Here is a 17,127-nt window from a genome sequence, read left to right on the forward strand (position 1 = left end):
TTGCCTTGCCTCCTGAATTGCCGTCCCTTCTTGGCCTCTCCCCCTACAACAATAAAAACATTCCCTTCTTCACTTAATAAACATTGACTGGGGTCCTACTATGCACCTGCAGCAGGGCTAAATACATACTTTGGTTTAATGGAGCTTAGGCACAGCTTAGTTTTGACAAAGGGAGAAGGGCAAGGGACAAAGCATTGTCAGTCTGTCTTTAGGGGTGGAAGATAGTCAAAATAACAAACAGACCCTCAGTGCCTTGGGTAACTTGGTTTTCATAGCCCTGGACGCTGAAAAATTGAGTTCCAGACTCTTAGTGGCTAGTCCTATAAAGACAAAGACCAAGAAAAAGCTATGGCCCCAGAGAACATCTCTTCCCCACCACTTTCACTTTCTCCTTTGAATTTGCCAATTGTACCCTAGGGAAGGCAGTGCTGAAGATGGGGATAATTTTATGACAACTTTCCCAAGAGAGAAGGGGCTTGCTGCAGCCTTGCTCTTTGGCTGGTAACTTCACTCTGTCAGAATTGAGTGCACCTGCTGGTAGGGGACTCATGTGCCCTGATGTAGGGGCCTTAGATATAATTGCTCATTCTTTTTAAAGATTTTATTTATTTAATTTGAGAGAGAGAGAGCACAAGTGAGAGAAAGGGAGAGCACAAGGTGGAGCAACAGCAGAGGGAGAAGCAGACTGCCCTGCCGAGCAGGGAGCCCAACGCAGGGCTTGATCCCATGACATTGGGATCATGACCTGAGCCGAAGGCAGACGCTTAGCTGAATGAGCCACTCAGGTGCTCTGCTCCTTTTTTTAACTAGTCAAAATTCTGGCGCTCAGATTGAGTCACATAAGGTAAGCAGAATATTTAAATAGGACTATTGTTAAACAAGACATTTCTGCCGAGGCATGACACATATTACACTTAAATTTCACATTTTTAAAAGTCACTTGTTTATTTACAATTTAAAAAAACAGTGAAAGGTTAAAATAATTAGGTCATTGTATGGAATTTTAATAGGAAAGAAAGCAATTGTAGGGTATTTATAGGTTTTGAAAAGAGAAATGATGTGAAAAATGCTCTGAAGTATTTGTATACATATGCTTGGTATGCTTGGAGCATTTTGGTTAATTAGGACCATGCGTTCAGAAGGTGATCACCTATTCAATTTCATTATTTTATAGGAAACTGTGGCCTTCAAAGCATTATAAGTTTATGCAACTAAGATGTGGCAAAACCAAGAGTCCAAATCTTTTGCTGCCTAGTTTATTGCTCCATATGATAAATATGCTTTCTTGATAAAACTTCTTTGGCTTGATCCCTGCTGTTGTAAACATTTTAAAATGCTTCAGAGCATTTCTTTTTACTTAGATCATAGTGAACATAAGTGAATTTTTTTTTGAAGGTATGGACTCTCACTGTGGAATAGGGACATTTTTTGGATATTATTAATGCGCAGGAGAATTGACATAAAAGTTGAAAGAAATTGGACTAAATCTATATGATCTAATATTATCTTTAATTTCCAAATGTCCCAAATTCCTAATATCATGTTTTCCTATAATTTTTCCCCTTGAAAAGTAAACCTAGGAAAATATCAAGTAATGAAGGAATTTGGTTATTTTTATGTAGCTATAATCACAGAGAAGAAAGCAATATTCTTTTGGAAATTTTGCTTTTAGAGGGAAAGTACTGTAGAAATTGTAATTAGAATAATTTTTGCATACAGAGAGAGCTTTATCCAAAGCTCTGTGAGAACCTGACAAACCTAAATCTACAAGTAATAAAATTCATTGGTCTGTCCAAGAATTCTGCCATCAGGCCATGTTGGAAATTTATGAGAAAATCCGGAAATTGTGTTCAGTTCAAAGTAAACAATGCCAGAAGAAGAACTGTGTTATATATCCAGAGAATAAATTTTTCTTTGGGAATACAGAATTTCCCAAAATTCAAAGAAGGCAGAAATGGAAGGAATTGTCTTGATAACACAAGGAGCTAGTCTTCCTCATTCCTGTTAGTGAGGAATGGGGAATAGCAAGATCTGGGTCAGAAAACCTCATTTTGTTTGCCCTAGTCTTTATAAGAATTGCCAGAATCAACTGATCTAATTCCCTTGTGACTATAGCTCAGTAGAGACAACTGGATTTTGTTGTTTACACCCCTAGATGCAGAATATTTTAGGGGACCTGGCACCCATTCCAGAGTAGAGACCAAAGCCAGCATTACTCAGTTAACCAAAACTGGGCTCAGGAGTGGGAAACTGGTAAGAATGTCATATACACTTTCTCATAGAAGTGACACTGACAAGGTAGCAACAAACAGCTATAGCAATAATAAAAATAAAGACGACACAATCACACTATTTTATACTTATACCAACAGCATCCCTACAAAAGTAAGGGTATCTTTCAAGACGCTTCTGATTTGTTGAACTGAGTGACCACAAGTATGGTAATGATTTTTTAAAAAAAATATTAATTGTAACTAAAAAATGTTAGCCTGCGCCCATTAAAAGTCCAGAAGCTGTCACTGTGTAGTCAAAACAGCCTTTGACTTAATCTGCCATCTTTTTGACTTGGGCCACACTTTACCTCGTTTTTACTCTACACCTGAAGATACAATTGCAGATTTTTCGTGACCTTGTGTCAGGGGACGTGACTTTCCTAGAGGAGCACTACCAATGATTCAGAACCCACCCAGCAAAGCAAAGTCGATGGGCGAGTTTGCGGACGGACGCTGGACCACCCCCCGCACACCAGGGATCTTTGAAGTTCTGCTGACTTGTCTGTACCCTGCGGTGTTGGGTTTCTCGCCGCTGTCAGGTGCTGCCGGGGCAGGCGCAGTTATACTGCGGCGTTGAGACAGGAGTGCCGGGCGGAGGAGTAGCCGGGATCCGCCCCCTTCCCCCAGGATCTCCCGGCCCGAGACCCCCCGGTCGCCCCAGCTGAAGGCCGGCTACAGGGTACCCCAGGCCGCATGTTTGAAGGGGGTCGCCCTCGGACAGCATCGAACCTCCGCACACCGACTTCTCGCGAGGTTTCGTTGCCCGCCCCCCCCCCACCCCCTCCCGCTGCCTCTTAGCTCTGGTGCGGGCAGCTCCCGCAATGGCTGCACTGCGGAGGCTCCTGTGGCCGCCGCCTCGGCTCCCGCCTCCGCCCTGCCCTCATCATCCCTTTCCTGGGCCGTGGGGGCGGCCTGCGGGGGTAGCCCCGGGCCCGCCTGGCCGGCCCTTCTCCTGCCGGGAGGAGGAAGAGGGGGCTGTGGCTGAGGCGGCTTGGAGGTGGCGGAGGCGCTGGGGGGAGCTGAGCATCGCGGCAGCGGCCGGCGGGGGTCTGGTCGGCCTTGTGTGCTACCAGCTGTATGGGGACCCGCGGTCCGACTCCGCGTGGGCACCCGCCCCGGGGCGCCCCCTCGGAGAGCTCGGCTGTGGAGCCGGAGGACCCCGCCCCGCGGCCGGGGGCTGCTTCCTATCCCGGTCGCGGCTGCCAAGGAAACGGTAGGTGCGTGAGCGCGTGCGCGCGCTGGGACTGACCCGCAGGTGACGCCCGAGGGTAGGGCCGCCAAGGTGTTCCACCTGAGCGCCGGGAGGGAGGGTGCGACAGTCCTGCTGGGTGCGCTTGGGACTGTGGGCCACCGTGACACCGGACATTGGAGGCTGTCGCAGTGTGAGGTCTGCGGTGGCAGATGGGTACCTCCCGGGAGACCGAGACCGAGACGTAGGCCAGGCAGTCCAGGGTGTGTTCACCCAGCTGTTGGGAAGACATAGAAGATGCTGTCATTGATGCATCAGGACCTCAGAGGTTGCTGCAGGTACCACCTATTAATCAAAACCCCAAACCAAGACAAAACAAAACAAAACAAAACGACTACAAAGAAGTCAAGGGTATACCAGGAAGAACGTGGAGGCCTGGGTATGTGAGAGATAGGAACGCCCAGGCTGGACCAGGTAACAGCAAATGATCCAGGAGGTCCAGTGCAGTAGGATGAGTGTTGAAGCAGTGGTCTGAGGTCTCAAAAGCAACGACATTACTGCATAGCACTTTATTAGTCCCAAGGGAGTAAATGCCAAAACTGTGTAACTTCCTTATTATAGGTCAGAAAGAATGAAGATATCCCCAGATTGGAAACGGAAAAAAACAAAAAAATCTATTCAAAAGAGTATATCCCGCCCCCCACCCCCCCCCCAAATCAGAAACTCTTAAGTAAGGAAAATAAGTGAGAAGATGGATAGGACGGCACATATAGGAAACCGAATGAGGCTAACTCCTACAGATCTTCAGGTGGAAATGTTCAGGTATCATTATGCAACTGATAATGTAAGGTAAAGATGAGGGTAAGAGTGAGTGCGGCACGATGCTTTTGTCATATCGTTGTATTTAATAAATAGTCATGTAAATGACTAGGAGTCATTTAGGGAAATTTTCTTTGCAAGACTAAAGAGTATGAAGAGCTTAGATGACAGTAATTTAGAAAAGAGGTAGCTATTCTGTTTTTAACGTTAAGGAAATGTATAGATTCTTTATTCTTTGCCCAAATACATATTGGTGGTCCGAGATGAGTGCATCAGTTCTTTTGGTGGAGGTCGTTGATGCATTTAAATCAGGGAATCCACTGTGCCATGGACCTTCTAGCTGCAAATTATAAATACATAAGATAAGTACTTTTATACAATGAATACTTAAAATGCTAGCAGCACATACCCTCAACTTTCATCTCCCTCTCCTCTTCTCCCCACCCCCCATACATTAAACTTGTGTCCCCCATTGACCAAGACAGAATTTTTTCATCAACCATAATTGATCTGGGAACAGATTAGGAAGGTAGAGAGCATTAAAACAGTATTTTCTTCTTTTTTTAAAATTAATTTTACCTTTTTTTTTAAGATTTCATTTATTTTTTTTGAGAGAGAGAGTGCGCACACAGGCACGTGACGGGGGGTGGTGCAGAGGGAGAGGCAAACTCCCCGCTGAGCAGGGAGCCCCACTTGGGGCTCCCTCCCAGGACCCTGAGATCATGACCTGAGCCAAAAGCAGATGCTCAACCAACCGAGCCACCCAGACACCCCTAAAATTAATTTTACTTTTAAAGTTGAGAAATAGTATGTAGTTTTTAAAAGACCACACTTAATAGTTTCTTCCTCATAGTTATGAAAATTAAATGAATTAATACATTTTAAATAGTTAGAATTGAGAGATCACGAGCAGTGGGGAAGGGTAGAGGGAGAAGCAGACTCCCTGCCAAGCAGAGAGACTGATGCGGCACTCGATCCCATGACCCTGGGATCATGACCTGAGCTGAAGGTAGATGCTTAACTGACTAAGCCACCCAGGAGCCCTGAAAACTTTTATAATCTCTTCTTACCCTGCTATATGAAACTCATAATAAGAGCTTTATGTGGGCATTTTTTCATTTATTGTGCTAGGAACTTAAGGATCCTTTCAATATAGAAATTCATGTTTGAAAGTTCTGTGTGCTCTTCTTGTATTATTTCTTTGACAATTTCCCTTTCTCCATTTTCTCTGTTTTCTTTTTCTGGAACCTCTGTTAGTCTGAAGTTATGCCTCCTGACAGATCCTAATCTAATTCTAATATTCTATTCTAACTTTTTGATCTTGCTTGTTTGCTTGTTTTTATGGGAGATATCTTTGACTTTATCTTCCAGCTGTCCTATTGAAAGTTTTATTTCAGCTATCCTAATTTTTTAACTTAAAACTATTTTTTGTTCTCTAATGTTCCTGTGGTACAGCCTTCTGTTTTTGTTTTATGGCTGCTAAATTTCTCTTTTTACTATAAGGATATTAATCATAGTTTTGTTTTGTTTTTTCATTGTCTTCCACTTCATGCATTGTGTTGTTTCTTCCAGGTTAATTTTTATTCCTGTTTGATTTTCTAAGCTCTCACTTTCATTTTGGAAGTTTTCCTCATATATCTGTGGTTGTTGCCTTTCTATATTTGAGAGCTACTCAGAAGCTATTTATACATGAGAATGGCTTTTCATTTGGTGATCTGGGCTTTTTAATAGAGTGGCATCCAAATGTCAGTGGTTTTTTTTATTTTGTTTTGTTTTGTTTTAGAGAGGGAGGGGGGATCGGCAGAGGAAGACACAGAGAATCTTAAGCAGGCTTCACGCCCAGCGAGGAGCCCAATGCAGCCCGTCTCAGTCTCACAACCCTGAGATCATTACCTGAACTGAAATCAAGAGTCAGACGCTTAACCGGTTGAGCCACCCAGGCGCCCCCAAATGTCAGTGTTTTCTAAGTCCTTTTCTCTGGTGTCACTGAGTTTCTCCAAAGAATAGGAGAGGTTGGAGGAGCTGTAATCTAGATGCAGGTGCACATGCACCCATACGTGAGAGCCCGTGTTGGGGAAGTATCCAATGATGTTTTTACTGTGTTTTCAGTCCCATCACACTCTGGCTTCACAACTCCTTGAATTCCCAAGGTCTTAACCTTTCTGGGGTCTGTATCTCCAGTCAGCTCACTTCCATTTGGTTTCCTCCTCCTCAGTACTCAGGTATTGCCTCTGCCCCTCTATGTCAATTATCATTCATCCGTCTCCATTTTATAAAAATTTGATGAATTCTTTTGATTGTTTTAGTCTCTTTTCCTTTTTCTCTTTCTTAGTTCTTATATGTTTCTATCTTTTAAAAAAAATTCCGTTTACTATGATTTTAATGTGGTTAAGAGAGAAAGAGATTGAAAGAGACTCATGAGGTCAGTCTGCCATTATTCAGAAATATTGAAAGCTGTTTTGCCACTTTACTCATTATACTCATTTGATTTTCCTGAACTGGTAGAAATTATTCCTTTTGTGATTTAAAACTATAAGAACCTTTGATTTATAAAACTTCTTTTAAGCAGCATGTTATGCTAAACATAAGCCTAGCAATAAATTAACCTGTACATGTTATGAGACTATAGAATTTAACTGATGGGCATGAATAGCAGTAGCTTACAGATATACAGTTCTGTTACCATAGCCTTGAAGATTTTTGTTTTTAAGACATTGCCTCTCAACTTCCTCCAGGAGGCTTTCCCTTACTCTATAGATATTAAAATGCCCCTGTTTACCTATACTACTAGGTGATGACTTTTTGCAATTTTTTTTGTCTTCTCTGCTTTTTTTAGCTCTTTAAGGAGAGGCATTGTGTTGGTCGTGGTCTCCTTTATATCTTCATTGCTTGATATGGGGCCTAGCCCTGGTAGACACACAATAAATATTTGTCAAATGAATAAGCCCATGCTAAACATTTGCACAGGACATATGCACTGAAAAGGCACAACCACATTCTGTGAGAATTAATAGTTTAATATTTTGTTCAGCTAAATGCTGGTTATTTATAGCATTAGGTGTCAGAAGACTTCAGTCAAGGTCAAAATTCCAGGCTTTGGGAGACCAATCACGTGACACTATATTTATTTTAATTGTGCGAGTTTGGCTTGCCAAAACTTTTCAGTAGACATGGCCTTGAACTTTATTAATATTGTAAAGAGATGGTGACAAGATTCTGTTTAGAACCCTACAATTTTAGCCTTAAAACATTATTTTTATTACTGGGAAAAATTTTGTTCTAGGACTGCCTTTTTGTTTCAGATTCAAGATAAAAAAATTTAGGTTGCTTAATACACTTTAATCCATATTTTACTTATTGTACAGAACACATCTATTTTATGACTTGCACATAGTTTTACTCTCAAGTGGAAAAGAGAACAATATTTGTATCTCTTTGGTATAGTTCTATAATAATTGCCAATAATCAAGCATTTTTTATTTCTGTCACTGTATATCTATTCCAACCTCTTTTTAAGGCAGCACATTTTGAAACAGGAAGTTATGCTTATTCTTTCCCAGAATATCAAAGACTTTGATGAATGTGTAAATAGAGAAGATCCCTCACTTTTTATAGAGTGAGGGAAGGATCGGTTAATTCTGTGTAGAAGAACATTTTGTAGAGGAGGCTACACTAGGTGGGTGATTCCCGCTTTTTGCTTTCTGAATCACTCAGTGTCAGATCCACCAGATTCCACGTACATTTCTTCTAGTGGCCTGACCATGTTATTGATCCCCCCACATAGAGTGATTTGAGTGTAGATTTTTTTTCTAAGTAAATCACAGAATAAAATTTGGATGAATTTGGAAAAAAAAAATATATCCTCTTTCTGATTATACCAAGCCAGGAGTTATAGAAGTGCAATACTTTTTGTCTGGGTTGCAATGAAAGATACTTACAACATTTTATGGATGTTTTTTTTTTTTTTTAAAGATTTATTTATTTATTTTGAGATAGTGAGAATGAGAGAGAAAGAACATGGGAGGGGGGAGGGCCAGAGGGAGAAGCAGGTTCCTCGCTGAGCAGGGAGCCCGATGCGGGACTCGATCCCAGGACTCCAGGATCATGACTTGAGCCGAAGGCAGTCGTTTAACCAACTGAGCCACTCAGGCGCCCTATGGATGTCTTTTTATTCAGATCGACAATGAGAATCAGGAAATGAAACTGTCATGACTTTGAACTTAAATTAAAAAATCCTCATCTGTAATTCTCTTCTAAGACTTGGAAATTGTCAAATAATGCACAGCAATCAGCTTGAATGAAGGTGTATACAGGTTTTTTCCCTTGATCTACATAATCTCCACTTTAAAAAAATATAATAACATTGAGTTGTATTTTGAATTGGAATTCAGGTAAATAGTATTTGGGTTTAATGTGACTTCTAGTTGATTCTCACATCTGACACATAATTCTGTTTATATAATTTGGGGCTGGACTGTTATGGATACTAAGAAAGTAAAGTATAGCTTTCCTCTTATTGATTGAATATATAATTTATCTTTAATAATTTTTGGAAATGGATGCCATTTTCTGCCTAAAGATTAAAGAAGATATTTGAGATTATTAGAACAGTTATATTAACCCTAAATTTTTGAAGCTTCTTTGAGGGAGGTTTCATTCATCCTCCATATAGCACATAAATTTTGTAGCTCATAAGATTTTAATAAATTCTTATTTAATGACTGAATGAGTGAATTTTAAATCCTGAAATAAGTCACAATATTTTATTATTACAGTTCTTTAAAAAGCTTGCTTTCACAAAATCACCTCATCCATGTAAATTTGCATTTGACTTTAGAGATTAGAAAATTAATGCAAGGGAAAATAATGGGTGTATTACTTCTTGGTGTTATCTTTGAGGATTAATGATTGGACACTGAGTCATAGCATTAGTAGTATATCTGAATTCATTAATTGCAATTTCATTAGATAGTAGATGCAGAATGCATACATTTTTGTTTTCTCTCTATATGAGAAGACAGCAAATTCATTCTCTTTAGAGTCCTTAATCTTTTAGTATTACTTTAATATTTTACTTTGAGGTGGTTGCTCATGTAAAATTATATATCTAAACTATTGACTACCAGATTCCTGTACCAGTTTTCCAAAAGTTTCTTAGTTGCTATCAACATAGCAGTTCTGTCACTAAATGGCTCCTTTAATATCTTCTCCCTCCATTTCTTTCTCTTTTAAATAGTATACATAAAATGCTAAAGAGTATTACCTTTCCTGTTCCTGGAAAAGTATTCGGGAAGATCATTTATCTTAGAGTACATAATTCTATCCAAATAATTAATAATTTTTAAGATTCATCTATTATCATCTATTAAGCAGTTACTTTCAGTTGCAGAGCCGTAAGATCAAGATTTCCATCTCATGTCCCATTTAGAAACAATTTATCCATCTTTCCACTCATCCATTTATTCATTCAAATACTTTACTCAAGGAATGTTTATTGAAGTGTAGTAGGGACTAGAGATATAGTGATGGATGAAATAAAATTCATGTCCTTTTGTAGCTTACAGTATAGTGAGGATACAGAATAATTATAATGCAATATGCTAAAGTGATGTGATGGGAAAAATAGAGTATACTATGGGATCATATAGGAAGGAGATAAAACCCAGGCTTGGGACATTAAGTGTGGCTTCCTGGGGGAAGTTAAGGTCTAAATTGAGATTTAAAAGATAGGTAGGAATTATTAGGGAAACACGGAGGCAAAGTGGGTGAAGAAGTGTGTTCCAGGAGGAAATAACATGTGTGGGAACAAGCATAGCGTGTTTCCAGAATTGAAAGATCAGTGTGGATGTATAGCAGAGAATTTGAGGCAGGAGTGATCAGACAGACTTTAGGCTAGAAGGTAATCAGGAGGCAGATAGTACAAGACCTTCTAAGACTTTTCAAGGAATTTGAACTTTACCTTAAGAGTAATAGGGAGGCATTGACAGATGTTTAGGCACGAGGATGATATAATTAAATTTGCATTTTAGGAATATCACTTTGACTGGATAGGGAATATAGAGGGAGGGATGCAATGCTGAAAAGGAGGAGGCCAGGTAAGATTACTTCTTCGATGAGAATGTTAGAGGGTATGATTCTCTGTATTCTTTAATTAAAAAAATACATCTCAAACGGTTTTTACCCATAATATTTCTTTTTTTTTTTTTAAAGATTTTATTTATTTATTTGAGAGAGAGAGAGAAACAGCATGAGAGGGGAGAGGGTCAGAGGGAGAAGCAGGCTCCCCGCTGAGCTGGGAGCCCGATGTGGGACTCGATCCCAGGACCCTGGGATCATGACCTGAGCTTTCTTTAGACAAGAAATGGTTATAACTTTACTAGGGAAATAGCAGTGAAGCAATGAGAAGTTGCTGCATTGGAGAGAGATTCAAGAGGTAGGATCAACAGGATTGGTAGTTGACTAGATTTTAGGGATGAGAGAGATGGAAGAATCTGGGATGATATTCAAGTTTTTGTCTTGGACACTGGGTGGATTGTGCAGCAGTTCACTGAGACTGGGTCCTCAGGAGAAAAAAAGGTTGGGGGGAGTGTGCATGAGTGATGTTTTTAAAATGGATCAAGGTGTCTTCTGGACAGCTCAAGGGAGACTTCCAGTTGGATACATAGGTCAAGGCTTAGGAGAGAAATTTGTGCTATAGCAATAGATTTGAAAATCACCAAGCATTGAAAGTCATAAGAATGGATGACATTGTTCAGAATATATAGAACATGAAGAGAAAAGCACCTAAGGAAAGAGTGGTGAACATCAGTGATTTAAAAAACTGTCAGAAAAATGGAACCCTGCAAAAAGCTGAGAAGTAATGTCTAGACTGGTAAAGCCAGGAGAGTCATGGAAGCCAACAAAAGGTAGTACTTCAGACAAGAAGTACTATAGTCAGTTTCAATGAGCACTACCAGAGGAGTTCATCATAGATGAGCAATAGAAAGTGGTCACTGGATTTAGCAATAAGGAGGTCATGGATGATCTTGGTGAGATTTTGGAGGTGAAAATCAAATTATAGTTAGAGAAGCTGAGAGTAAAGGTAAAGAAAAGGTGATGTGGACAAGATGAGTAAGTGTTGACAACACTTTTATAAATTTGGCCATGAAAGGGAGAAGCGAGGGCAGTAGCTTAAGGAACATAGAATTGATTTTTTTTTTTTTTTTGGAGGAAGACCCTTAAATATGTTTAAATGTTGAAGGACAGAAGAGGAACACTAAACCAAAGGAAGGAGAGGGGATAATTGATTTGCCAAGAACCAATGTACAGATGGGAAATGAAAGTTAAAGCACAAGGGAAGAATTTAATCTCAGATAATAGGAACAATGCCATTTCCAGTGTAATGGGAAGAAGGGATGGGAGGACACAGAGATTATACATTTTTAGTGGCAAGTGGTTGAAGGAGTTCTTGCCTGATGATTTCTATTTTTGCTGTGAAATAGAAGGTGATGTCATCTTCTTAGAGCAAGATCATAGAAATTTGTAGAGTAACCACGATAGAGATTTGGAGAGTGGTGGATTGAAATAGCCATTAAAAAAAAACAAACCACAAACCACTAGAAAACCATGAAATCTTTTTTAACTTGCTCATGAAATGTAGAAGTTTTTCAATGGATATTTCTACATGGTCACAGCTTTTGCTATTTTAATTCTTGTTTATTTTATTCCACTTTTAAGATGTATAAACCTTAGTAATATGATCTAATTAGTACTTTTTTTTACCCACGATGTAATATTTAACTTACATAGGAAATGGACCAAACTGACAATACACTTAGAGATTTTATTCTTTTATTTAAACTTGATGGGCAAGTTTAAACTGGAGACTGTTAGTTCTCACTGATCTCCTGTAATTGTTGTTCCAAACACTAAGAATTTGAGTAACTTTACTTTGTTTAGTGTAAACACACTTCTATTGGAGAAAAATGTGTTTAAAAAAATCAAACAAGTTTTATTTATGGCGTTATCTATCTAGCATTAAGGAAGATGCCTAGTCATTTGTGTACTAAACAGGATTTTCTAGACATGTTTTTCATCTTCCTTTTTAAGTAACCCTTTGCTCCTTAATGCTTTGACGTATTGATAGATTATATAAGCAAAATAAAATGTGGAAATTTAGTGCTGTATCATTTAATTGATTAGCATAGTAAGTGTTTGTTCATCGAAGAGTTAATTTTCCAAATTGGGAAAGTAGAATCCAAGTTTTTTGCTTTTTCTGCATTCACTAGGTTACCTTTTATTCATTTAATACTCCAGCTCCAGAATTTAGAATACAGAAAGTGTATATAAAAGAATTTCAAATAATTCCATTTTTTTCTGCTCTCTGATAAGGATGATATCTATCTAATTGATACGTAAATATTGACTAGATGAGACATTTGGATGATCTCTTTCTCTGGAAGGGATATAATGGATTATTCAATTGCTTGGAACAATTCAAAATGGATTTTTCCTAACCGGTTTCACATCAGGTCAGAAAGGCTCCCATAGGTTATGTCCAGTTTAAGCTAGCTCCAACCTGTTAAAATTAGTTACATTCAAATAGGATCATCTAAACTTCTTCCAACTGCAGTTGACCTTTGAACAACAGGGGTTTGCACTGTGCAGGTCCACTTATACGCAGATTTTTTTCCATAAATACAGTACTGTAAATGTATTTTCTCTTATGATTTTCTTAAAACATCATCTTTTTTTTTATTAAAGATTTTATTTATTGAACAGAGAGAGACACAGCCAGAGAGGGAACACAAGCAGGGGGAGTGGGAGAGGGAGAGGCAGGCTTCCCACGGAGCAGGGAGCCCAACATGGGGCTCAATCCTAAGACCCTGGGATCATGACTCAAGCCAAAGGCAGATGCTTAACAACTGAGCCCCCCAGGCGCCCCAAATGTTGTCTTTTCTTTAGCTTACTTTATTGTAAGAATCCAGTATAGAATACATTTAATGTACAAAATAATTGTTAATCAACTTTCAGGTTATTGGTAGGGCTTTCTGTTAACAGGAGGCTATTGGTTGTTAAGTTTTGTGGTAATTAAAAGTTATACATGGATTTTCAAACTGCACGGGGTTCGGTGCCCCTAACTCCTGCATTTTTCAAGGGTTGACTGTACTTTAATTTTATTCTTACTACTCTAAAGATGGAAGGTGACTTGTAATTCTCCATATATATACAAGCGCATTCATTTATCATCCCCAAGAGATTAAGACAGGTTTTGAAGCTGTTACTACCATCAAACTTAATGATGGAGTCCTATGGGCAATCATAGGCAGCTTTTAGACTAGGGTTTGTGGTGAAAGGAGATCAGTGTAACTCCAACTTTTGTTGTCAGATGGCTTTCTCCATACTGATTCCTATCCAAATAAATGGATCATATTAGGATTGTATGTCCTACCAGTAAAGAGTCCAGTCTTAGTAACCTTTTGGTCCCGTACTGTGTACATGTATTGTCGCATATGCCTGTCCTGTTCTCCTCTGATCTGCCAGCCCTGGTGATTAGTTGATCATCATCAAAGTCAGGTAAGAATTTTGATTCAAGTGGTTTATAACACAGGCTTAATCAAAGTGAATACATCCTATTTGGGGAGTAAGATTAAAATCTGTAATTCATACTTTGATATTCTAAATTTTATTGGAAGCACAAACACTGGGTGCTTTTATGAACTAAATATTTTTTTTTAAAGATTTTATTTATTTATTTGACAGAGGGAGGCACAGTGAGAGAGGGAACACAAGCAGGGGGAGTGGGAGAGGGAGAAGCAGGCTTCCGCTGAGCAGGGAGCCCGATGCAGGGCTCGATCCCAGGACCCTGGGACCATGACCTGAGCGGAAGGCAGACGCTTAACGACTGAGCCACCCAGGCACCCCATGAACTAAATATTTAATTATCAAAAGTATTTCATATGTATCACCAAATAATTAAAATCTCGAACTTATCCTGAATTATTATAGTAGTTTTTTAAAATTTTTGTAAAACTGCAGGCAAGCAGGCAAACTTATCAAGGTTCTGCCATTTGCTGGCAAATTATGGAGAGTAGCACTTTGTGTCTTAGGTGTTTTACCCACATCCCCCGCCCAACAGAATTCAGAACATGGCTAAAGCCACAGATTGGCTTGCACATTGATCTTCAATAGAATGATGAAAATTGGAACGATATGGAGAAGTGAACCACAGAGGGATTATCTGTCAGATAAATAAGAACAGAAGTTACTCAGGGACCCAAGGGTCTGTTATTTGATTATAGGCTGATAGAGAAGTTCTAGAAACATGTCTCTTTCATATTTGGGTGATATGTTTTATTAAGGAAGGTTTCTTAAATTCTACAGAAAAGTGCCATTTCTCTCTCTCTCTTTTTTTTTTTTTTTGAGAAAGTGGCATTCTTAAATGTACTATAAAATTCAAGTATCTACAGCTGTGCTTTCTTAATGTAGGAGAGCAGAATGGCTCCCTAGGGAGTGAGTTTAAGTCCTTTGGTACTAGTACTGGGGATCAGGGTTTTGGCAGACAGAGGGGTCAGAGGTACCTAGAAAAATCTGTGAAGGCGCCGTGGTGTCCTACTGAGTCACTCACAGCACTACATCCTAATCCAAAAGCGACTGTGATCTTCATGTAATTGTTCAGCTTGGCAAAATATAGAGCTTCCTCCCTTTCCTTTCCCTCACTTCCTCCCTCTAAATGATCTGCTTGCCCATTTCTACTTATGAATGCCCTCTACAACTTTAAATTCAGGGATTAAAGAGATTATGGAAATAACTTTGGTTAAAATAAGTGAAAGTAAGGTGCCATAAGAAGCAGATAGCTTGGGATCAGGAGAAATGAGTCACTTAGCCTTTATTTACCTGGGCCCTGAATAGTAGAGTCAGCTCCTTTTAACTGGCCTTTCAGGAAGTCTCAAAAAAAACACTTTCATTTACATTTTACTAGCCTGAATTTAGTCAAAATAGTCATTTTTACTTAGCTTATGTAACTAACTACAACAAAGTCTGATGAATGTAACCTTTATTCTGTGTGCTATTGTGCCTAGCTAAAAATCAGAGTTTTCTTTCTAAGGAAAAACTAGAGAATGAATAATAGTTATCTATCCATCTTTCTTAGGTGTGAAGTATATTGTATTAGGAAAATGGCTTTTTTTTTCTTTTAAATGAAATGAAAATGCTCATAAATAAATTATGGAATGCCCATTTAATAAAATAAATGGTTTAGACTTTTGGTTCTAACAATAATAGCATACTATATAATCTGTCATAAAAATATTTTATACATCCTTTTAAATATACTGTACTCATAAGAAATTAAGGGAAATTGCCAGAGGCAGAAATAAAGAGGAAACTAATAACTAGAACAGCGTGAGCTGTGGCTTGCTTGGGCGAGAAGTGGATTATTATTCATAGAATTGTAGGCGCTTGGATTTTAATGCCTGTTTGGGGATGGAAACAAGACCTTGGGAAGTTGAAATTGAGACACCCAGAGCCTCTTCAAAAGAATGGCCTAGAAAAAGTCATTCTCCTAGTGTGATGACAGGGAGACCTGAAGATGTCTGCCTGGACTCCAAGTGGAAAAAAAAATCTTCTGAGAATGTATAAACATGGTCCCTCACTACCTCATATGGGTTCAGAGTTAGAACGTACACTACCCAAACAGAGAAAAAGCTGATGTCACTGACAGAAAGAAATAGAAAACTTGTTTGGAGGAAATACCGTGAACACTGGCCATATGTAATTCCTACAGAAAAGATATGGAAGAGGGTAAGCTCATAATCCCAAAGTACAAATATATGAAGTTTTATTAAAGAAGAGTTAATAAACTGAGTGGATTCCTAACAAAAAGGATAATTTGGTTGAATCTGTAAGTTAAGTGTATTCAAAATGATTAAAGATAATGAAAAATCAGTATGAAAAAGAATCAGTAAAGAATTTCTAGACATGTAAAATATAGTCCTTGAAGGCTGGATAGTTAAGGCAGCATATAAGATGTAATTGAAGAAGTAATTAGTAATCTGGACAATAATTTTAAAGAAACTACACAGAATGTAACACTTTTAAAGAAATGGTAAATATTAAGGGGAATTTAATAGACATTAAAAATAGACCGAATCTAAAATTTGTCTATCACGGGGCACCTGGGTGGCTCAGTTGTTAAGCGTCTGCCTTCGGCTCAGATCATGATCCCAGGGTCCTGGGATCGAGCCCCGCATCGGGCTCCCTGCTCCGCGGGAAGCCTGCTTCTCCCTCTCCCACTCCCCCTGCTTGTGTTCCCTCTCTCGCTGTGTCTCTCTCTGTCAAATAAATAAAATCTTCAAAAAATAAATAATAAAATAAAATTTGTCTATCAGGAGGTACAGACTGAGAATGAGAGAGGCAATATTCTAAGAGAAATGGTTGAACAGTTCCCAGAAAGGAACAAAGATGGTAATCCCAAGATTTAGGAAGCATAAACTGTCCTGGTGGGATAAATAATAAGAAATCTGTAGTTAGCCAGATTGTAGTAAAACTGTAAAATCAAAGATAAAGAGAAGCAGGACAGATTTGTACAAAGGGATAGTAGCTGGCCCGATTGAAGACTGATTTGTAACACTGAATAGAAGTCAGAAGGTAGTATAATATGTCTTCAAAATGCTGAGAGAAAATAATTGCCATCTTAGATTTCTATACCTAGGTAAATTGTCATTTAGGAATGAGGATAAAATCATTTTTATAAGATTGGGACAGCTTCAGATCATCACTGAAAGAATTACTAAAGAATGGTTATGAGGAACACATGAACATAAAATGAAGGGTAAAATTCAAGAAGGAATGGTGAATACAAAAATT

At 38.9% G+C, this 17,127-nt stretch overlaps 1 protein-coding gene across 1 annotated transcript in view; it reads left to right on the top strand.

Annotated features, from left to right (window-relative positions):
* Window positions 1–2,858: 2,858 nt before the first annotated feature.
* The window catches only part of MICU3 (mitochondrial calcium uptake family member 3), a 104,550-nt gene continuing 90,281 nt past the window's right edge, over window positions 2,859–17,127 (top strand). Inside the window, 3 exon segments of the mRNA XM_027598495.2 lie at window positions 2,859–3,367; window positions 3,369–3,431; window positions 3,433–3,486. Of these exon segments, the coding sequence (XP_027454296.2) occupies window positions 3,095–3,367; window positions 3,369–3,431; window positions 3,433–3,486 (390 nt within the window). The 5' untranslated portion in view covers window positions 2,859–3,094.

Source organism: Zalophus californianus, chromosome 2, assembly GCF_009762305.2.
Source record: "Zalophus californianus isolate mZalCal1 chromosome 2, mZalCal1.pri.v2, whole genome shotgun sequence".
Classification (NCBI taxonomy): Eukaryota; Metazoa; Chordata; class Mammalia; order Carnivora; family Otariidae; genus Zalophus; species Zalophus californianus.